Below are 23,348 nucleotides of genomic sequence, written 5' to 3' on the forward strand. Positions count from 1 at the left end.
AAATGGCTTTTTACAGTTGGTTAGTTTGAATCAGGGTCTGAACAAATCCACACATTACATTTGGTTATTGGGTTAAATTTTCCATAATCAAAAGCAGTCTTCCCCACCCATCTTTTATTCTCATTATGTTGGTTTGTTCCAGAAACCAGGTTGACTGTTTTGTATTGCCTCACATCAGGAGGTAAATAATGGTTGCTTGTTCCATTTTCAGTGATGAGTGGGTCCAGGTATTTTAAAGTTTCCCAATAAGCTTTCACTTAAATGTTTTATCCGCTGGTGATTGTTGCCTAAATTTTGTCATTAGGGAATGATGCAAAATGGCCATTTTTTTTCTTAATTCTATCATTCCACATTTACTAGCTGATAATCTATAAAGAACTCCCTCTCATCAGCTTTATTCTGAATTACAGTTCATACTGGAAAGGCAGGATAAATTCCTACCTTTTATTTGCCAGTTTTCAGAAATTGATAACTAGTTACTTCTAGTAGTATACAATGACTAGTTGATTTTTTTTTCTGTTTCTTTTTAAGAAGGTCATTATACCAGACAGCCGAAAATAGCTTCCTCATTTTGGGGATCCTGAAGCAACTAGCAGAAACACCTCAGGTTCACTTAATGTTTTTATTTATTTAAAAAAAGATCATTATGAACTCAAGATTTTTTATATATTGAGCATACCACTCAATCACCAAAATTTAGCAGAAGTTCAACAGTCAGCTCTCTGCTTTAGAAAGGTAGCTGGTAGAGATTAGAAGCAGAGAAACAGATCAGTTAAAAGATTGCCTATCAATCAAAATTACAAATGCACCCGAACTTTGGTCCAACAATCCTGCTTCTAGGAATTTATGCTACTCATATAGTTGCATGTTTGAAGTAACTTAGATACAAAGTTGTTTATATTAATAGCTGCATTGTTTATAATTGCAAAAGACTGGAAACCTAAATACCCAATATTAATGAACTAAATTAAATAATACTACATTCATATAATTAAATGCTAAGCAGTCATAAAGAATGAGGAAGGTTTTTATGTACAGGAATGGAGCAATCTCTGAGGTACACTCATTTAAAAGAAGCAAAGTACGAGACGTGTAGTTGCTGTTTGAATTAAAAGGAAAACATGAATTTGAATAGGTGTATAAATACAAAAATATCTTGGACTTGTAAACTGCTTGTGTGGACATGGTCTGGGAGGCTGGAGACAGGTGGGAGTCTTTATAGCCTTTGTATCCTGAATTTTGAGCCATGTGACTGTCTTACTACAAAAATAAATACAACTATTAATACAAAAAGATTTTGCAGGGTCGGCCGAATGGCTCAGTTGGTTAGAGCTGAAGCTCTCAACAAGGTTGCCGGTTCATTGCCTGCATGGGATGGTAGGTTGCGCCCCCTGTAACTCAAGATTGAAACCGGCCACTGGACTTGGAGCTGAGCTGCGCCCTCCAAAACTAGGCTTAAAGGACAACGACTTGGAGCTGATGCGCCCTTGAGAAACACACTGTTCCTCAATATTCCCCAATTAAAAAACAAAAAAGATTTTGCAATAGTTCTTCAAAGACAGTCTATTCTGAGGAAACGGGAATGGAGAGGAGACATATATGTTCGTTATAGAAGTAAATGTTTGAAACAGAGCTGTCCATCAGACAAGCATTTAAGATAGGATGTATTGGGGGAACTGAAGCCTCTACTGCACACAATTTCGCACTTTCACAAAGCAGTTGGTCCTAAGCCATAGCAGCAGCCTTAGCTTATCTTTAGGCCTCTTAGAGGTTGTGGGGGCCGGGGATGGGAGTCCCTTTACTCCAGCTTATAAATCTTAGCTAGCTTCTCCCAGACTTTTCTTGAATGTTTTGTGTAAGCAAGGAAATTTAATAGGTGAGATTATTTGGGCAGAGAAAGGGCTTACCCCACCCCTTCCAGTTCATATTTATACATCTTCAACGCTCCTACTTGGTTTGTGGAGACTTGTGAAATGCATATGGCTTTAAATGCTACAGGAAAAGAGCAGAAACTATTCCATTCTTTATTCACCCGCATCCCACCTCCCTAGTGAGGGAGTGGGGCAAAGCCTATGACCAAAGCCAGGGTCAGGGTCCAAGCCTAAGTTGGGACAGAGGGATTGTGATGGCACTAAATCTATTTCTGAGATTTGGATGTCTGGTATAATTCAAATTAATGAGTGTAATTTAGTTTGGGACTTTTTGAAAGCTTTATTTTCTTTGCCTCTTAATGATTCTGCTTCCTATACATTTACTATGCAGTGTCAATGTTTCTATTCAGCTCAGTGCAGGCCCTGTGACTTGGGAGAGGTTTTGCATCTGTATGGGATCCACTGTCCCGGCTCCAATTTAAATCTACATAAGTTATGCAAAGGTTGCGATAATCAGCTTTACAGCACTTCCCCCACCCCCAACTACAGGAAAACATAAAACTTGAGGCCAAACAAAGACTCCAGCCAGTAGTTTCCAGCAGACTCTGCCCAGCCGACTCTCGTCTTACTTTAATAAATCTTCTATATTTCTAACTCGGGAATCTTTCACCGCCCACGAACTAACAGCCACACTTTTCCCGTGCTTTTCTCAAGCCCCCTTTCACTGCGTTTCTGTCTCGTGTCCATCCTCGATTTCACTAGTGGCTGGATCTGCGGGGGGAGGGGGCGCCTGCCCGCGACAGAGACCGGACTCATCTTCTAGCGGCCCGTGGCAAGGATTCCTTTGTCTCCCAGTCTCTGCCTTCGGCTGGAACGGCGCCGGGCTTCCAGGTAAAGACTCACGTCCGGACTGGCCCCATCCGCCACAGGACCGGTAGTCTTAAAGGAAAGCCAGGATTCGGCGCTCGAGAGAAAGAGCACACTCGAGGATCGCGTAGAGGCCGCGTGGGAATCCACGGGGGCTCGACGACCGTCACTGCGCAGGCGTCGATCTTCCCTTCTAGACACTGCAATTCCCATAAGGCCATGCAGTGTCTTCTGCGCCGATAAAGCTCCGGAGTTTCGCCCGCTCCGAAAGGGCTCAGGAACTCTCGCCGCACTGCATTATGGAATAGATAGTCTAATAGAAAACGTCTTCGTGCACAAATCCCGAGCAAGCTCACGTGTTTACCTTGTGCACTGGCGGCGGCGAAGGCTGGGGTCGGGGGAAGCATCAATGAAGAGTGGCTACCACGTTTCGTCATAAAACCGCGACCAGACGGGCGGCGCCATCTTCGAACTTGGACTTCCGGAAGGACTTTGGTGAGGGTGAGTGTACCGCAGCGGGGTGTGCGGGGGGCCTCACAATTACTCCTCCTCCTCCTGTTTCGGTAATACTAAGATATTGGGAACCAACTCCCGGCTCCGCTAGTCCCTCTCTGCACAACAGCGCGACCTCCAGCCCCTGCGCTGCTACAGAAACTACCGTGCTCTCCACTTCCTTCTCCATAGTGGCAAGCGTGCATCTCTGTCTCAGCTAACTACGGGTCTTGCCTTCTTCCCCCACGCGGTGTCGGTAACACGGCATCCTGTGTCCCGGCCTCGCGCTCTTTATCTCTCTCTGCTCTGCGAACCTACAGCAGTAGTCCTCAGCCTTACAAACTTAGGGCTGGCCTCCCAGGCCAGGCTAGTGTTGAAAGCTGCCCCCATGCCCAGGACTGAGGGATGGCAGGTAGTCACCCCTTTTGTAGTTGCGGGGAAATCTCATTCTGCTGTGTCCCAGCTTTTCTCGCTGAGGCTCTTCTAACCCTGGGGGTTGTGCCCCGCGCGCTGCAACCCCATTGGCGCAACCAAGGGCCAGTTATGTTTCCCTTTTATCCCGTGGCAAGTGGCTGTCTGCAGGGGAAGGCAGAGGTGACGACTTCAACCCCATCCTTGATAACTCACTTTGTTAGGGTCGTGTAGGGCATGGCCAAGCGTCTTCGCCCCAGCAGCATATTTTTACACAAACTTAAGTCATGCCTGTGCCATCGTCACTTTTTGCCATCCATTCTTATCAACTATACAAATATTTTCTTAAAATTGATTTTTTTTTAAAGTTTAAGTGTTTTAGTTTCTATCTAAGCAATATTGATGAAACCATGGGTTTCATGGGCTTGTTATAGTGTTTTACACAAGTCAAAATAAAAACGCAGTTAGTCAAAATTGTATATTTTTGTACCACTAGAATCATCTTGCACACCACAAGTGTATCATAGGAACTTATTATTAGAAACAGGATGTGTTTTAGACATCCTATGTATATTCTAATCCTGTATATTAGAAGCAGGATGTTTAAAGTAATTCCATATTTGAGGAATAGTGTTATCTAATTATTTTCCTTGGCTGAGGAGGTCATGCTGGCAGCCAGGGAGCAGCATGGGAACCAGACAAGTTGGGGTGCAAGTGTAAAATTTTACAAACTCTAGTACAAATTTACTGGACATCCTTCCTTTACTTGTGCCCAACGTTTGTATTGTGAAATCATAAATGGAAATTAACCACCATATCATGCTGCCTTTGTAAGAAGAGAATCAAAGGAATTTTTGTACCCTTTTGAAGTTAGTCATTCAATCAACAAAGGTTAATTATTACACTTACCATGTAGCAGATTCTGTATACAATAGTGAATCAAACAGGCAAGACCCCTACCTTATGAAACTTTCAGGGATGATAGAATGAAATCAGTAAATACCCGTATCTCTTATAAGAAAATTCCAGATAGACTAAAGAGCTACATGCAAGATTTAAAATTAGAAAAATATTAGAAGAAAATAAAATAGGATATGTTTATTTCAGTGAGGTTGAAAATGCATTTTTGAGACACAAAACAAGCCATAAAGGAGATGATTGAGAAATTTAACTCATGAAATTTGAGTTTTGGAAGAACATTAAAAAACAGGGCTAAAAGAGAAGTAGATACAGAGAGAAAATATTTGCAACATAAGTAACTTCACAGATCAGTAAGGAAAAGATCAGTTTGCCCTATAGAAATACAGGCAAATTATATGTACAGGTAGTTCATAAAAGACATAGATATCCAACATATAAAAAGAAATTAACCTCCATTATCATCAGGTCAATGAAAATAAATACAATAAGGAAGAATTCTTTCATCTGTCAGATTGGCAAAAATTGAAGATTGGCAAGGGTGTGGTAAAATGGTTACTGCTGTACAGTTTGTGGGAATATAAATTAGTTTAGTTTTGGTGAACTATTTGGCAATATCTATTAAATTTTGAAATGTGCAAACTCTTTAACCCAGTACAGTAATTTCACTTCAGATGCTCCTTCTAGAAAAATAATTTCTCATTAATGAAGAGATCTGTACTAGAATATGCATTGCTGTATTGTTTGTATTGATATTATAAAAATTATCCTTAAATGGGAAATATCTAAATAAACTATAATTCTATGAAACAGCAAATATTATAGTAACTACGAATGAGATAGATGCATGCAAACTGATATGCAAAATCTTTAAGACATATATAGAAGTTCTCTTAGCTTATCCATCTAACTTCCCTTTGTTAACTGAGAGTCCTATTTCCTTTGTAAAGCATACAACCTGATGCCTGTGGCACACTGAAGGCTTAAAGCCCCCAATAGGCTTCACTCTGCTCCCACTAGTTGAGTTGAATGCTTGCCAAGACTAGTTGTATGGGTTCCTGAATTTATTTCAGTTGATTTGTCATTATATTTATATAATTGTGTCATATATTTAAATTTTAAAGAAATCTGAGTATGAAAGAGTTATTATCTCTATTGAAACTAAGTTAAAACATGGCAAATCCACAGGTGTTTTATTGTTATTTATATTCTACACATTTATAAGTATTTTGTATCAACTAAAAGTTTTATAAAAAATTCTAAAAAAGAAGAGAAAGCACACTAAGTTGAATGCTTTGGAAACAAAAAGATGTGAGTTTGCAAACAAGCAAAAAGCTGCCAAATAGGCGTCAGTGAGACAACTGTAAAAGATTGCGGAACATTTGTAAAAATCTGGAAGGTTGCTGCACTTGAATGTTTCAAGAAAGGGAGTAAGCGTTGGTGCTGCTGAGAGATCAAGTTAAACAAGTCTGAGAAGTTGATCGGATTCATTGACAGCAGTTGTTGTTGGCTTTAGGTTCAGTGATGAGTTGGGTGCAGTAGTCTAGTTAGGATGAAGCAGGGTAATTAAAAGAAGGGCAGACGACTCCTTCAAAAGTTTAGCTGTGAGGGGGAGGAGGAGATTAGTTGGAGGAGGAATATGGGTTGAAGGATAATTGTATGTGTGTTAAGATGAGAATTATAAACATTTCAGTGCTGTTTGGAAGGAACCAATGGAAAGGAAAAGGATAAACAACTCCAGTTTCCGCAGGAGTAAGGGCAGTGGGGCTAGAACCCAAGTGGGAGGTTTGGCTTTAGAAAGTGGATGAGGGAGGGGTTCAGATGCAGAGAGTATTAGGCTACTTGACAAGAAATTAAAGTAATTAAAGTATTTCCCATGTAATGGCTTCGGGTTTTCTTTCAGAAATCGGGCAAAGTCATCTGCTGAGAACCAGGGGATGAGACATTGGAGGAGAGAGGGTGTGGGAGCAACTAGAGAGAAAGTGTGATTGCCAGCGCTCCGCAGCTTAGATGCACACGTGGAGAAGACAGATGATTGGTTCCGCCAGGGCTTGAATTTTGCCAGGCCTATGAAACAAAAAGACAAGAAAGGAAGTTCATAATAGCAACAAGAATCTGATTAAAATAAAAGAATCTAAACTAGACTGGATGTGGCCGCCATAGGGAGAAATTGGAGTGATCAATGGATATTGGCTTCATACAGATACAGTGATAGTAGTTGAGCAATCTAGGTTTAATGGTGGGAGGTTGTGATCAGATGGATGTCTTAGTGATTTTGGAGGTTAAAAGGTTTTGTGCGATGAAAAGGTCCAGGGTGTGACAGCAGAGTGATGATTTTTTACAAGAGGAGGACTGTTGATCAAGAAGTGGCATTGGAGAGGAGTTGAGAAAACACTGATCACACTTTCTACTCTTGGGTAAATGGGATGTGAGAAAACGAGTGGCTGAGAGCCTGGAAAGCTAGAAATTTCATTTCCTGGAAATTTACCATCTAAGATTCCGAATGTGATTTAGGTCTTGCCGATCAAATGTGCTCTTGCAGAATTCACATTTGGACCTGAGTTTAGAGAGGAGAGAGGCAGGCCAGAAAGTGTGCATTTTGCTGGTGCAGATTGTGGCAGTGGTACAATTCTGGATCTGGGAGCCAGAGAAGGGTCTTCCCCATTTACTCAGGTCACTTTCTGATTATTGCACAGTCAGCTTGTTTATGAAGCCATCAGCTGTGGCAGGGGCTTCTTAATTCAGCAGGTGGCTCCCCATCTTGGTATTGCAGAGGCTGTGTGCTTCTTGAATCAGCAGCTGTAAAACAACTTCACAATTTGACAAGCTCTTGTGCCTAAACTGTCGTGTCCCCGTCCCTTCCCCAGTCCCTTCCCCCGCCCCGCCTTCTCCCAATGATTTTCTATGCAGATGATTCTCAAACTTGAAGGTACATCAGAATCCCCTGAAGGGCTTGTTATAACAAGTGCTGGCCCCACCCCAGAGTTTCTCATTCAGTAGGTCTGGGGTAGGACTGGAAATTTGCATTTTAACAAATTTTCAAGTGACACTGAGGCTGCCAGTTCTGGGACTACACTTTTAGACTCACTGATGTGAACCATTTAATACCTTTTAATAAGTCCCTTTTAGCTTGAACTGACTAGAGAGGATACTGTTCTATGCAACTGAACCTTGACCAATATAGAGGCAGTAGTTATTTTGTACGCATCTTCTCTGTCCTTACCTACTTGATGTAGGTAATGATTAAAGGAAGCAGTTCTTGTATATCCTGAAGACTTTGCTTTATGTATATTGATTTCTAAAGGTTCATGACGTTTATATCTATTTTATGATTTGAAGTTTTATTCATTATAAAGCTCTTCCTTTTTTGTCCCATTTAATACTTTTCCCCCTGAATTCAAGTTCACCATTACCATCAAAACTCCTTTTTTCTTTTGCTTACATTTGCCCTGTATATTTTATTTCATCTTTTTACTTTCAGCTTTTTGAGTTCCTTTGTTTTAGACATCTCTTAAAAAGCATATATGTGTTGGCTTTTTAAATCAGTCTGAATCTTTATTCTTTTGATGGATGAATTTATCTGATATGTTTATTGTTATAATGTTTTATCTTCTGTCATCTGTGGGGTGTGTGTATGTTTGTGTCCCATATTTTTAATCTTCTATTGTGTGGTATTTTAAAAAATCCCTTCTGATTCTTAGGCTCTGCTGGGTATTTTGGAAGCAATACCATATAGTATACTGTTTGTAGTTCTAGTCAACATCTAAATGGTATAAATAAACCTATTTTACCAGCCTTAGAAACAAAATTAAGATACTTCTTCTTTTGTCCTAGTCCTCCACAACCAGAATGCTGTTATTTTTACATTGTAGGGCCTTTACAATGTTAAGTTAGAGTCTGTTTTATAGCTGTAGTTACCATGGTTTAACCTCAATTGATGTAGCACAGGGTTAAATGCTTGCTGCCAATCTTCATACCACAACTTCTCTGATAAAAAATTCTTTATATTGATTTATCTTTCACTGGCTAAAGTAGGTCTTCAAGTGTTTTTTTTTGTGTTTTTTTTTTAAGTAAGGGTGCTTAAGTTTTATAATTCCTAGAAACTTGCATATTGAGGTTGTCTTACTGTTGCTTTTACATGAATGACATCCTAGTTAAGTAAAGAATTCTCTTGATCCTTTTCATGTGTCTTTATCTTTGGAATCAATTGTTTTGAGAGCCCGGAGGCTGACTTGATTTTTTTCCCTCCTTTGTAGGAGAAATTTAGTGTGTTCATTAAGATATTTCTTGATCTTGATGATTCTTTATTGATTTTTGTTTCCCTTTTACACTGTAAGCCCTTTGTATCTATTGACTGAAGTCTTCCTTGATTTCAAGAAAATATTCTATTTTTTATGTCAGGAAATTTTTTTTTGTTAAATTTTTGTATTTTTTTTCCTGTTCCCATTTTTTTCTCTCTTCTTTAGGAACATCAATTTTTCATATGTTGGCTTCCCATTTTCTCTTTTTCATCTGTATCATCTTCTCTGTAATCACTTTTATCTCTTTGCAACCTATGTGGTTTTTCTTAGACCTATCCTTCGAATCACTCTTTTTCAGCATATAGTTTCAACGTTTTGCTTCTCTGGTTTTCATTTCTCTTATTTTCTTCTTCTTTTTTTTTAAATTTTTATTGGGGAATATTGGAGAACAGTGTGTTTCTCCAGGGCACAGCTCAGCTCCAAGTCCAGTCACTGTTTTCAATCTTTAGTTGCAGGAGGAACAGCCCACCATCCCATGTGACAATTGAACCAGCACCCTTGTTGTTGAGAGCTCGCACTCTAACTAGCTGAGCCATCTGGCCGCCCCTGATTTTATTCTTTTTTTTTTAAATTTTATTGGGGAACAGTGTGTTTCTCCAGGGCCCATCAGCTCCAAGTCGATGTCCTTCAAGCCTAGTTGCAGAGGGCGCAGCTCAGCTCTAAATCCAGTCGCCGTTTTCAATCTTTAGTTGCAGGGGGCACAGCCCACCATCCCATATGGCAATTGAACCGGCAACCTTGTTGTTTGAGAGCACTCCAACCAGCTGAGCCATCTGGCTGCCCCTCCAGCAGCTCAGTGGCAGCTCGTTGTCTTCAGTCTAGTTGTGGAGGGCGCAGCTCACTGGCCCATGTTGGAATCAAACTGGCAACCCTGTTGTTCAGAGCTCACGCTCTAACCAACTGAGCTTTCCGGCCGCCCTGATTTTATTCTTTTACTCAGTTTCTTTCCTTATGACTGCCAACTCACTTTTTAACCTTGTCATTGTTTTATCTTTGATCTTTTGTTTCTTGAATTCCACAGTCTCTGGTTGTTTTGAAAATACAAAAGCTTTTGTTTGAAATTTTCTTCTGTTTTCTGGAGCCTTTCTTTGAAAGGGCGCTTTTCATTTCTTTCATTTGTTTGAGTCTTTTGTATTCTTTCTGTAGTGTCTATGCATAGGTCCCATTTGGATCCTTTTTATTACTAATTTTGAATGGAGTAGTTCTGTCATGGGTTGCTACTTACCAAAGAACAGTGGAGATAGATTCTTATTGACTTCTATTTACTTTGACATTATTATATTCTGTCTAGCAGATGATGTTATATTGTATCCTTAGCACCTGAGTAGAGGGTTGTCTATTGTTACAGTTTATAATCTTAGATTTCTGGCTTCTTTAAGAGACAGTTGGGGACTTTAATGGGTATGATATTTCTTAAGGTGTTTGTATGAGCACACTGTGCTACTGAGGCTGATGATTTCTTTAGCCTTTAGACATGTACAGATATGGGAGGTTTCCTCCTGGAATTTGAGCTATTTCTCCCCCTTTGTCACAGACAAGCAGGTTATTAGAGCCAAAAACTATGCCCTTGCAGAGTTCTCTGTTGCTCAGGTTTTTGGTTGGGTGGTCAGGATTTGGTTTCTCTCTGTCAGTTTCTTTGGTCCATGGTTGCACAGTTGATTTGCTGGGTTTGAGGAAAATGAAGATTCATGACCATTTTTTTAGTCCATTCTTCAATGTGGAAAGGGTCTCTTAATATATAGTAAGATGTTCCTTAATTGTCTCAAAGCTCCACCCCCCCACCCCCGCCATCCGGGTGAAAGATTGGGGGCGGGGCATTAGAGAACTGTTCCTTGATTAATATTCACAAAGATAAGCCTTAGCTCCAGACATTCACTGCGATATCCTTACAAGAAAACTTAAGAGCTTTAAGTTAAATAATGTAAATAAAGCACTTAGTACAGTGCTTGGCACATAGTGAGCATTTAATAAATGATAGCCTTATTATTCTTTGTTTATTGTCAGCTCCACTGGCATGTAAGTTCATGAGGGCGGGGACCTGTCTGTCTTGTTATGTAATTGTCATATTACTAGTTTCTGGAGCAGTGCCTGACATATAGGAGATGTTTAGTAATTATTTGTTTTTGTCCCCCCCCCCCCCCAACTCCAATTCAAGCCGTTGTTTCTCAGTCTAGTTGTGTAGGACACAGCTCCCTGGCCCATGTTGGTATTATGAGCCTTGCGCTCTCCCCAGCTCAGGCAGTCGAGAGCTGCCGTGAGCGGCCAACCGACGGCCAATGACCAGCCACTGACGCTGGCCACCGGCCACCCACAACAGGCAGCCCACAGCAGCCCACAGCAGCCCAGCTCCAGGGAGAGCTGTTGTTCACAATCTTAGCTGTAGAGGGCACAGCTCACTGGCCCATGTGGGACTCAAACCGGGGACCTGGGTGTTAGGAGCACAGTGCTGAGCCACCGGGCCGCCCTCTTTAGTAATTATTGGTAATTATTGTTGAATGAATGTGTGATCAGGGAGCTTGCTTAGGTTTCTGGTTGGGAGGGGTGGAAGGGTGAGGGGAGAAGAGACAGGAAAGTAGAAAAATCTGAGCTAGTGCAGATATCTTTTGCCTTCTACTCATTTATATGTCTCTGTATGCAGGGGCTGCCATTTTAGGGGGTGCTGATGGATACCTGCGGGGTCGGCTCTGTTGCCCTGGGGGAGGCCGGCCCCGTGGGGAACATGACTGTAGTAGATTCTCCTGGACAAGAGGTGCTAAACCAGCTTGATGTCAAGACCTCTTCAGAAACAACTAGTACGGAGACTTCCATAGAGATGTCTTTACCTACCCCTTTGTCTGGATTTGAGGATTCTCTTGATGAGAGGACGCTCCCTCCAGAACAGGAAAGCCTCTCCAGACTGGAACAACAAGGTATGTACCTTATCCTTTCATCTTTTTCTCTCCTCATGCTTATCTTAAGATGAAAAAGCAGGGTGAGTTCACAGGATCTTACAAACCTGGGTATGGTGTAGTTTGTTTCAAAGAGGTTTGAGCTCTGGTCCCATCTCACAGACCCATATTCTTCTCTACAGATCTTTCTTCAGAGATGTCAAAGGTCTCAAAGCCTAGGGCCTCAAAGCCCGGCCGGAAGAGAGGTGGCAGGACCCGGAAAACCTCAAAAAGGCCCCGACAACAACCTAACCCTCCGTCAGCCCCTCTGGTTCCTGGTCTCTTAGAGCAGTCCAACTCTCTCTCTGCCCCCATGCCTAAGAAAAGGGGGCAGAAGTCCAAGGCAGAGTTGCTCCTCCTGAAGTTGTCAAAAGGCATCGATCAGCCAGAGTCTCCACCTCCAAAGAGGCCCCCTGAGGACTTTGAGACCCCGCCTGGGGAACGACCCCGCCGAAGGGCTGCCCAAGTGTAAGGACTGTGGGGACAGCTTGGTGGAGGGGTTTGGGGTGAAGGGATCTGGGTGGGGCAGATGTTGGAGAGATGAGGAGACGATGATGAGGCATCAGGTGAGCAGGGATGGTGCCTCGGTTCTGGGGACTTGAGTGTTCTTTTAGCTCTTACCACAACGACTTTCGTCTGTCGCTAACTTTGTCTCGGAGATTTCTTTCTGTACCTTGTGTCCTATCACATTTTTCACAATTTCCCCCAGATCTTCATTGCAATTTTACCACCCAGTATATATCAGTGTGTGTGTGTGTGTGTGTGTGTGTGTGTGTGTGTATTCTCCATTCTTTTCTTTGCCCTCCATGATTTTTGACTATGGTAGAGTGAAAAGTGCTTTGGACTTAGAGTCAGAAGACCTGGGTTTTGATCCCACATACGTTATCTGAATCATCTTGGCCAAGTCACCTAACTTTCCTGCATTTCTGTTTTTTCATCTATCAAAAGGGAAGGGGAAATTAATAGCTGCTTCACAGGGTCACTGGAGGAGCCAGTGAGAGCACTATCAGCCAAGTGTCTGGGCAAGTGGGCTCTTAGGTAAGTGTTTGAGTATGGCTCTGACTCGCCCTATCCCACAGGGCACTTCTGTACCTTCAGGAACTGGCTGAGGAGCTCTCCACAGCCCTGCCTGCTCCAGTGTCCTGTCCTGAGAGCCCCAAGGTGAGCAGCCCCACCAAACCAAAAAGAACCCGGCAACAGGCAACCTGTCAAGGCGGAGAAGAAAAGGATGATGCTGCACGGGATGAAGACTTTGTTCTCCAGGTGGAGGCTGAAGATGCAGAAGAAAGTGAGGCCCCAAGTGAGAGCTCATCTGACCCCGAGCCTGTCGTGCCCCGAAGCACCCCACGAGGATCCACTTCAGTGGTAACCTGAATGGACAAGAAAATGGATGGGGAAATGGGATTATTAGGGGGTCAGTAGGGTGCCCAGAAGGAAAGCTTTGGCCTGGTAACTGTGATGGCCAAAAGAGGTAGAAGGAGAAAAGGACAACTTCAAATACAGTTGAGATCGCAGGGGCTGAGGGTGTAAGTAAACAGGATTGTTCATTCCTATATTGAGCATCTACTCTCTGCTGGGAAACACAAATGTGGATGAGACAGTCCTGCCTCAAAAAGTTCAGTGTGCTACGTGCTAGTCCAGGAGTGAACAAGATGCTTTAGGCCTGTGGAGGAGGGGTGATTAACTGCATAGGCTTCACAGAGCAATGATAGTTGAACTGGTCTTGAAAGGTGAATGGAAGGTTGCCAGACAGATGGGTTTTCCCAGAAATTGATTATGGCTGCAGCATAGGGCCTGCGGTAAAGTGGTGGGGAGATTAAGCTAGAGAAGATGAAGGGCTAAGATTGGTAGGAGCCAACAAAGGTGTCTGCTTAATTGTGGTAAAATATATATAACTGAAAATTTACCATTTAAAATGTACAGGTCAACCATCATCACTGTCCATTTCCAAGACTTTTCCATCATCCCAAATAGAAACTGTACAACAAAGGTTTTTAAGTAGAAAAATAACATGGTCAGTTAGGAAAATAGGTCAGTTTGCTGTTGACAATTAAAAGACAACTTCCGTGATCCAGGGGAGAGATAGTGAGGGCCTGAATCAAGCAGTGACGGAAGAGAAGGTCGGGGGCAGATTCAATTAACAGCACTTGGGAATTGAAGGACAGGAGGGAGTAGGAGTTTCCAGCTTAGATGGTGCTCTCGTGCACTGATCTTGGGACCACAGGATGAGTGGGGGACGCAGGAGAGGTAAGGTAAGCAGGGCAGGTGATCAGCCCACTTTCTGACATGTTGAGGTGGAGGTGCCTGTGGGCCATCAGCCATCCTGGGGACATGTGGTCGCCAGGCATATGTATATATGTGGCACCAGTGCCTTACTTGTCTCAAGTGCAACATTTAGGGGAGCACCAAATCTCTCTCAGAAATCAAGATAAAAGATTTTGATGCAGCATTTTAAAAAATCAAAATTCAACGTATCTATAATGAACAAACTCAAAATTTTAAATCAAGACAGAAACTGTATTACTGATTTTTCCTTTTGTCTCAGGCTGTAGTAGGGCTCGGCACCACCATGTGGGTCTCAGGTTTGTAGAAAAGTTGAAGCTGAGTAAAGTTTGAGTTTACTAAGCTGTAAACTTGATAATCGGGTGTAATGACAGTAGTCAAAGCCGTGGGGCACGGGACGAGATTACCAGCAATACATACAGAGGATTGAGAAGAAGTCAGATCAAACCTGTCAGAGGAAGGAGGGCCTGTGAAGGAGCAGCAGAGATGTGAGAGGAATAAGGAGAGACTACTCCATAGGGCAGGAGTTTCAGGAAGTAAATGAGCGTCCTCTGAATCAAGTGCATAGAGATGTCCAGGAAGATGATCAGAAAATAGACAATAGGTTTTGCAGTTTCAATGGAGCAGTAGGAGCTGACGGTGGAGAAGTCAGTTGTAACGGTTGAAACATAAATCCTGTAAGAGTCTGACAGGGTAGAAGGTAGAGAAGAAGTAGTGCCGAGAAAAGTGAAAGCTGGGAAAACTGTCTCCTGGGGACTTTCTCCAGCCTATAAAATTCTCCCCCTTCTACTTTCTTCAACTTGATCCTCAGAAGCAGAAGCCACACTGCCGGGGAGTGGCTCCCAATGGTTTGCCAAATCACATCATGGCTCCCGTCTGGAAGTGCCTCCATCTCACCAAGGACCTGTGAGACTTGGGGAAGGGGGGCCAGGGGTGAAAGGGCGGTGGTGGAGTGCGAAGGATGTAGAAGTGGGGCTGTGGGAAAGAGGGAAGGCACTCCAGGCAGAATTCCTAAATAAATGGCACTGCTCTAGGCAAGAGCTCGAGAGCCGTGCTGTCCAGTGTGGTAGCCACTAGCTGCGTGTAGCCATTTAATTTTAAATCAATTAAAATTAAACTGAGAAGTTCAGTTTCTCATTTGCACTAGCCACATTTCAGGTATCCAACAAGCAGCTAGTGTATTGGACAAGTGATAGATCACTCCATCATTAGAGAAAGTTTTTTTGGACAGTACTTCTCTAGAATTTCTCTCTTCCTTCATTAACGGTTTTTCTGTTCTTCCAGCCGAGAACAGAAGCATTCATACTGGGAGTTTGAAGAATGGATTCCTTTAGCCTGGAAGTGGCACTTGTTATCGGAATTGTAAGTTGAAGAGACATCTTTGAAGCCTAGGAGGGGGCGACCCACTGGAGATGGAAGGGTGACAGACGACTAGATTGATAATGGGAATCCTGGAATGGGTGAAACTTTTCCAAAGTCAGGCTGTTGTTCCCTTTGCCTTCCCCTAGTGAGGCAGCTCCCTACCTGCCCCAGGAGGAGAAGTCGCCACTGTTTTCTGTACAACGTGAAGGACTTCCTGAAGACGGCACACTCTACCGAATAAACAGGTGAAGATTGCATCAAAAGAGATTACATCTCTTTTTCTGATTCTAGGAGACAGACAAAATTTTCTGATTTTAGTGCCAAATAATACTCCTTTGTCTGGATGTGTCATAGTTTATTCGCCTATGAAGTCCTTATTACCTCTTATTAACTCCTTTCTTTATCCCATCTTTGACTTTTCTCTAGATTCAGCTCGATCACAGCCCATCCCGAGCGCTGGGATGTGTCCTTTTTCACAGGGGGACCTCTCTGGGCTCTGGACTGGTGCCCAGTGCCAGAAGGGGCAGCAGCCTCACAGTATGTGGCCCTTTTCTCCAGCCCTGACATGAATGAGACACACCCACTGAGCCAACTCCATTCGGGTCCGGGGCTGCTCCAGCTCTGGGGCCTTGGGACCTTGCAGCAAGAAAGCTGGTGAGGTGGGGCCGAGACACTGCTGTGGGAGGGTGGCAAGGAGGAGGGAAGGGTGGGCTGGGCAGAGCTAGGGGCAGGTGGGAGGGCTTGCCTGGGGTTGAGATGAGGGGAGCACAGGCTCTGGCAGCCCTAAGCCCCTCCTCCTACCCATCCTCCCACATGCTTTTTCTCCTCAGTCCTGGCAATAGGGCCCACTTTGTCTATGGCATTGCTTGTGACCACGGCTGCATCTGGGACCTCAAGTTCTGCCCCAGTGGAGCATGGGAACTTCCAGGCACCCCTCGGAAGGTACCTCCCAGTTGATTGTGGGATGGCGCTAGGACTCAGAGCCAGGACAGAGAGGCCCTGGGAGTTCCCAGAGTTGGAGGAAGTGAGGTTGGAGAGTGGTAGATGGAGTGTTTTCCAGCACCTCCATACTTTCAGAGACAAGAACCTTCAAAGTTTTCTGAGCGGTGGCTGAAGGCAGCAAGCCTCAGAACAGATCGGGTCTCACCCTCTAGGCTCCTCTGCTGCCCCGGTTGGGTATCTTGGCTCTTGCCTGCTCAGACGGGAAGGTGCTGCTGTTTAGTCTGCCCCATCCTGAGGCCCTGCTGGCTCAGCAGCCCCCAGGTGAGTAGCACTGCTGTAGCTGTGGTCAGAGCTTAGTAGGGCCTGTCCATCTCCCCTCAGATGCCTCTGGCCCAGTCTCTAGTACAAAGCCTTATTCAGTCACACCTCCCATTCGGACTTGCCATGTTTTGTTCTTTACCTCTCTCTTCAGCAGCCTGTAAGTACTGCTCTCTTTTGCACACTTACAACTGCAGTGTTTCAGCACATTACCTTATCTCCCCCCCTTCCTCGTTCTCCTGTGCTCTCAGGCCTCCCTCCTCTTGCTGCCAGTTAATTGGAGTTATAAAGAGCTGCTAAAGACTGAGGGTGATGGGTGGGGCTTGTCTTCCCTGGTACACTCCTTGTGCCCCCAATTCTGTCCTCGGCCTCTCCTGCCCTTATCACCACACACACACACAAACACTCTCCTTGTAAAGAAAGAGAATATAGAGCTGAAGATGAGCAAGACGAGGAAGGGGTCAGGGACAGGCTGCTCCTATTTGTTGAATTTATTTGTTCTTTAGCTATACTGTTCCCAGGTTGGAACTCTGAGAAGTCCCACATTTGGTGGTCTGGTGGAAGAGTTGGTTGAGGAGGGGATGGGAGGTGAGGAAGTGAAGACCAAATAGACCATATTTTCAGGAAGTTTGTGAACGGGAACACATAACTGAGGGTGGTGGCTAGAGGTAAAGGAAGGGGTTTTTTTGTTTGTTTGGTTTAGATAGGAGACAAGAGTGCATGTTTACCTGTGAATATGAGAATGACCCAGTAAGGAGAGCAAAAGTGAATAGTGCAGGAGAAAGGAAGGGTAACCAAAGAGCAAAGTTCTGGAAAAGGTGGGAGATGATGAGAAGAGAACAGAGTGGAGGGATTGGCCATTCTGACAGGAAGGATACTATCAAGTATAACAGGAAAATAGAAGAGGAAGAAGAGGGCAGAGAGAGGTAGGTTCCTGTTTTTGATGGAAGGTCGTCATTGAAAGGGGAGGGTGCTGATCTAAGCAAGGCTGATCAGGATCTCAGTCCTCTGGATCCAGAGTGTCAGTTACCGCTCTTCTTTCCCTCGCAGATGCAATGAAGCCTGCCATCTATAAGGTGAGTGAGGACCCTGCTGCCTTTGCTGAGGCTCCATCTTCTAGAACCTCCCTTACTGATTCTACAGTGTCTCCTTCTAACTCTGAAAAATCGCCCCATTCTGCTGGATTAAACACTGATTTGAATCTTCATCCCAGGCAATAGGTATCCCTAACCCTAGTCCCGTATCTTCTGTCCCTGCAGGTACAGTGTATGGCAACCCTTCAGGTGGGGTCTATGCAAGCTTCAGACCCCTCTGAGTGCGGTCAGTGCCTGAGCCTGGCCTGGATGCCCACCCGGCCCCACCACCACCTGGCCGCTGGATACTATAATGGTAAAAAACAAAACGAAACGTAAGGAGCTATTGCTCTTTCAGCTTTCATGTATTCTTGTTTTGGAGTGGTGTTCCCTTTTTGGTTCAGTGTTGGGCATTACGTAATTATAAATAGTCAAGAAATGAAAAAGTACGAAGGAAGAAAAGTCACTAGGATTTTTCTATTCAGAGAAAAATAATTGAGATGAATATTTCATGCAGTTCTCTATGCATATATAAAGGTAAGAAGATTAGATGGAGAGAGAAAGAATTCTATAAAAATGGGATCATACTTACAAGCTATTTTAAATGAAAAAGTATCGTTTATAATTTAATTTTATAGAAGAAAAAGACAAGTGAAACTAAATGATTAAGATCTCAATAAATTTTCCTTAGACAATAAATGTCCATTAGTCCCTTAAAGATACTTTTAAGATTAAAAGGAAAAATAAAAGATGATAAGTAACATTAAGTAGTTGGAGTTATCAGGTTGTTGTTTTTAAATGACAATTTCAGTTTTAGACATCAGTAGACTTTTTGCTTGGGAGATAAGAAAATTAGCATTCTTATATTTCTTCTTACCCCTCTCACCATCTTCTGATTGTGTTTTCTTTTGGTGACATTATTCTTACATTGTCAAGGTACATGATACTTGATGCTGTTTTTCTATCTTAATTCCCAAAGTTATTTAATCTTCATTTTATATTGAAATGATTATAAATCTCTACCAGTCCTTTTATCTGCTTCCCCCTCCATTGCCAGATTATTTATATCAATTATATCGATACATTTTTTTCAAGAAAGGTTCATAGGTGCTATATTTCCTGAGTTTATGTATAAAAGAGGTGTTAGCTGTACATATTTTCCCCAAACTTTATTTATTCTTATTCTTTATCTTTTATTTTTATCAAATTTATATTTTTGATTACCCCCTCCTCTGCCAAGTGGGTCAGAGGTCGACTGTTTTGGGTCAGCCCCGTTAGTTTCTGTCCGTTTCGTTTCTGTTCCTCTACATTTTGTTGCTGTTGGCTCCTTGCCTGTTCTGTATCTTAAAGCAGAGTTGGTGGACATTTCTGTAAAGGTCCAGATAGTGAATATTTTATGCTGTGTGGGCTGTTTGGTCATTGTTAGAGGTATTCAACTCCACCACATTGTAAAGTAAAAGCAGCCAGAGACATTAGGTAAACACATGAGTATGGCTGGGTTCCAATCAAACTTTATTTACCAAAGCAGGCAGCAGGCTGTATTTGGCCCATGGCCTGTAGTTTGCCAAATCTGTCCTAGAGGGTTTATGTTTTTTAAAAATCCCTTTACTTTTAATTTAGTAGGTGATAGAGGCTACTGGGTGCATTCAACCTATTTTAAACTGCAGGTCCCAGACTAAGCTGTTAACCTTTTTGTTGCTAAGAATTAGAACTAAAAAATATCAGATTGAGTCTTTAAACTATAAAGGGGAATGTTGGCTAGCTAATCATGATCCCTATATCCTGTCAGAATAGATCAGATCTGAGGGTAGAGACAAAGAAATTAGAGCAAGGAAGAGAGAATTTGCTTTAATACCTACATATTCTGTTCCTACCTTAGGCATGGTGGTTTTCTGGAACCTTCCCACTAACTCTCCCCTACAGCGGATACGACTCTCTGATGGTTCTTTGAAGCTCTACCCCTTCCAGTGTTTCCTAGCCCATGACCAGGCTGTGCGTACCCTTCAATGGTGCAAAGCTAACAGGTCGGAATAGGAGAATTGTGGAGGTGGGAGGTGAAGCTGGGCAGGCTGACTCTTCTAGACTTGTTCAGATTTGATCTTCTTCTTCCATTTTTCCACAGTCATTTCATAGTCTCTGCAGGGAGTGACCGGAAAATCAAATTCTGGGACCTTCGACGACCTTATGAGCCAATAAACTCTATCAAGCGCTTCTTGAGTACAGAACTGGCCTGGCTGCTCCCCTACAATGGTGTCACTGTGGCTCAGGATAACTGCTATGCCTCGTACGGCAAGATGGACATAGGAAGAGACCTGGGGAGATGCCCTGAGGGTCGGGGTGCAAAGTGTGCCAGATTGTTGTGGGGACAGGAGGGTTGAAGGTTGTTTGACTGAGGTAGCTTGAATTCTGGAAGGAAATGGGGAGAAGAAATTAATCTAATCTTAGAAAAAGGAAGGTTTGATTTTCTCTTTCTCTTTCAGTTATGGACTCTGTGGGATTCATTATATTGATGCTGGTTACCTTGGTTTCAAGGCCTACTTCACTGCTCCTCGAAAAGGCACTGTCTGGGTAAGCCCCTGTCTTTGAAATCTTACACAGGAAAAAATTCCTTTACTCACCTAGTGGTGGTCAGGAAGAAGCAGTAGGTTTGGATAGAAGAAGATAGGTGTCTGGTAACTATTATCAGAGATATGAGTTAAGATAAACTCATTTTTGTTTGTGTGTGTGTGTGTGTCCCCGAGACTGCATTTGTCACCAGTTCACAGAACTAAATGAATATGAGTGAATGAATGAATGAATAAGAAATCTGTCTCTTCCTAATAGAGCCTTTCAGGATCCGACTGGCTTGGGACAATAGCTGCAGGAGATATATCCGGGGAGCTCATTGCAGTTATATTACCTGATATGGCACTGAATCCGATAAATGTCAAGCGACCTGTAGAGCGAAGATTCGTACGTATATGAATATTTAATGGCAGCACCATCTGTTGGGTCCTAATCCACATGACCTCCCAAATTAGTACTACAAATGAGTAGGAGAGTACAAATTAGTAGTGCAGTACTAGGGCTCCCAGCCCTGATGTTACCCCTGGAAGTCTTAGCACAGAGTTGCACATAATCATCTCTACCCTAGTGCTTGGGAACGTATTTAAACAGACTACTTTCTTCCATCTTAAAGATTATCCTGCCCCAAACTAATTTTATGTCTCTTGCTTTTATTCTATCGTCAGGATTATAGAACCTAATTCTCATGGTCTCCTTTCTAGCCTATATATAAAGCAGATCTGATGCCATATCAGGACAGTCCTGAAGGTCAAGACCGCTCTTCTGCTTCATCTGGGGCTCCCAACCCTCCCAAGGCTCGAACTTATGCTGAAACTGTCAACCATCACTACTTGCTCTTTCAAGACACAGATTTGGTAAATTGAGGCCAGGAGCATGGGTGTGGTATTAGAAAAAGTAGAAAACTTTAGTCCTTTATAGTAGGGAATCCTAAGGAGTTCCAGCACAAAGACGCAAAACTAAGAAGCTGCTCACTTTCTCTCTCCTGTCACATTCCCCTCCCCAGGGTTCGTTCCACGATCTGCTCCATAGAGAACCAATGCTACGCATGCAGGAGGGAGAGGGGCAGTCGCAGCTCTGCCTGGACAGGCTGCAGCTGGAAGCTATTCATAAGGTCAGAATCTTGGCTCTCATTTTCTCCACCCTTCACTCTCATTTTCTCCCAACTCTGGGTCTATGGTCAGTGAAGAGGGAGATGAAAGACAGCAGACGGCTAAGGAGGGAAAATAGCTCTGTCAAGGCTCATCTTCAAGAGCATGATACACATATCTCATTCATTGTCTTGTTCCTACCTCTCTCACCCCATCACGGTGCCATCCTTTCAGATTGTGGCCCATGTTATTTGCTCTTAAGCTAGGATTCACCCAACGCACCAACAATGAGCATCTCTCTTTTTGTTTTCTGTTCTCTTCACAGGTACGTTTCAGCCCAAACCTGGACTCCTATGGATGGCTGGTATCTGGGGGGCAGTCAGGGCTGGTTCGGATCCATTTTGTCCGTGGACTCACCTCCCCACTGGGCCACCGTATGCAGCTTGAAAGCCGAGCCCACTTCAGTGCTATGTTCCAACCACCCTGCCCTACTACAGGGTCTGGCTTCTCTCCAACCAGCCATTGCCTTCTGCCCAGTCCCTAGTTCTGGTCCACACAGGACCCTTGGAATGAAGTCTGCCAAGAACAAATGGCCCCCATGCACAGGCCATGGGAACTGGGGCCTTCCTGGACAGTGATGCTGCCAGGCCTGGACCTTTAGACCTGTCTCCCCAGGACTCCTTAGATACCTCTCCTTCCACAGACTTCTCCTGTTATCACAGCCCTCTGCGGGCAAGGGGGCTCGTCCTCCACAAACTCTTAAGGCTCCTCAGCCTGAAACTATGGCTCACGAGAAACACTCAGGCCTGACCTAGGCTTGGGAGTCAAATTGCTCATATTGAGCATATTGTGAAGTGGGTAAACCTAAGTAAAGGTACTGGGTGTTTTGGAGACCACGTGAGTGGATGTTTGGAGAACTGGAAAGGGTATCTGCATGAAGGCTCCTGTCTATATTCCAGGATCCAGTATTACTGCCTTCCCAGCTTCCTTTTTAGAGTAACCAACACACAGGCCCATGAAGGGGTGATAGTAATTTATTGGACTGAAGTTGCTTATACTAGTTCTTTAAGGAACACCACAAACTCCCTACCAGTAGAACAGTGGCTCAGATCTTACTTGCTCCTGCTTATGAAATATTCCTGATCACTGGTCATCTGACCCTACTTGAACACTCCTAGACAGTCATGTTTTAAAACATCTTCCTTTATATCAAGTCAGAGAGTATACCTCTAGATTTTACCATGGGTATTAGGAAATTTAGTCATTCTTCCCTGTGATTGCCCTTTTAAGTAGTTAAAAATAGCTATCATGTGTTTCCCAAACCTTTTCTAGATTAAATATCGTCAGTTACCTTAACCATTCTTTACACGTCATGATTTTTGATCCTTCATGATACTGTCACATTGTTGACTTATTAAACATGTTTAGCTACTTTATTTCAACTCTGTATAGGAGGTGTTTAGAACCCAAGTACAGTAATGTACAGTAAGTACTCACTTAACATCTTCAATAGGCTCTGTGACTTTAAGTGAAGTGATGTGTAACGAAACCAATTTTACCATAAGCTAATTGATAGAAATGAGTTAAGTTCCTGTGGCATCTCGTCAACGTTATAATGAAGCGATGTTGAATGAAATGACGTTATTCAAGGCCTGCTGTAGTATAGCTCATCTCGTTAGAGTCCTCTTGTGGGATGCTGCAAACTCATCATGACTTCAGTACTGCCTCCTAAGCAAGGACATGCCCTCGCAATGAGAAATAGGAAACCCATAGTCTTGGAATGTATAGGAGTACAATCTGAGGTTTGGGTAAGTAGTCAGATGACCTCAGGAACTATTATAGAGAAAAATGTGCAGCCAGCTGCTATTGAATGGAATGGAGATTTATTTAGTGCCTACCTGGAACAAAGCCCTCTGGCACTCTAGACTGA

The 23,348-nt window shown here is 43.3% G+C and overlaps 1 protein-coding gene across 1 annotated transcript; it reads left to right on the forward strand.

Annotated features, from left to right (window-relative positions):
- The first annotated feature begins 3,102 nt into the window (after positions 1–3,102).
- On the forward strand, positions 3,103–22,774 carry GTF3C2 (general transcription factor IIIC subunit 2). The gene is made up of 19 exons (XM_019735288.3): positions 3,103–3,239; positions 11,499–11,769; positions 11,931–12,255; positions 12,867–13,152; positions 14,882–14,976; positions 15,355–15,432; positions 15,579–15,677; positions 15,859–16,086; positions 16,263–16,374; positions 16,587–16,695; positions 17,743–17,768; positions 17,952–18,081; positions 19,645–19,789; positions 19,888–20,049; positions 20,246–20,333; positions 20,589–20,717; positions 21,032–21,184; positions 21,334–21,441; positions 21,744–22,774. The coding sequence occupies exons 2-19, from the start codon at positions 11,523–11,525 to the stop codon at positions 21,960–21,962; spliced, it is 2,739 nt and encodes a 912-aa protein (XP_019590847.2). The 5' UTR covers positions 3,103–3,239; positions 11,499–11,522; the 3' UTR covers positions 21,963–22,774.
- Positions 22,775–23,348: the final 574 nt, after the last annotated feature.

This window comes from Rhinolophus sinicus, chromosome 2, assembly GCF_057876585.1.
Source record: "Rhinolophus sinicus isolate RSI-liver-muscle chromosome 2, RSI-T2T, whole genome shotgun sequence".
Taxonomy (NCBI): Eukaryota; Metazoa; Chordata; class Mammalia; order Chiroptera; family Rhinolophidae; genus Rhinolophus; species Rhinolophus sinicus.

Bases quoted from the DNA above. Each gene is read 5' to 3' on its own strand.
- GTF3C2 (XM_019735288.3), top strand. From the start codon at position 11,523: ATGGATACCTGCGGGGTCGGCTCTGTTGCCCTGGGGGAGGCCGGCCCC. The intron at 11,770-11,930 runs GTATGTACCTTA...TCTTCTCTACAG, and splicing joins CTCCAGACTGGAACAACAAG to ATCTTTCTTCAGAGATGTCA. The intron at 20,718-21,031 runs GTACGTATATGA...TCTCCTTTCTAG, and splicing joins GACCTGTAGAGCGAAGATTC to CCTATATATAAAGCAGATCT.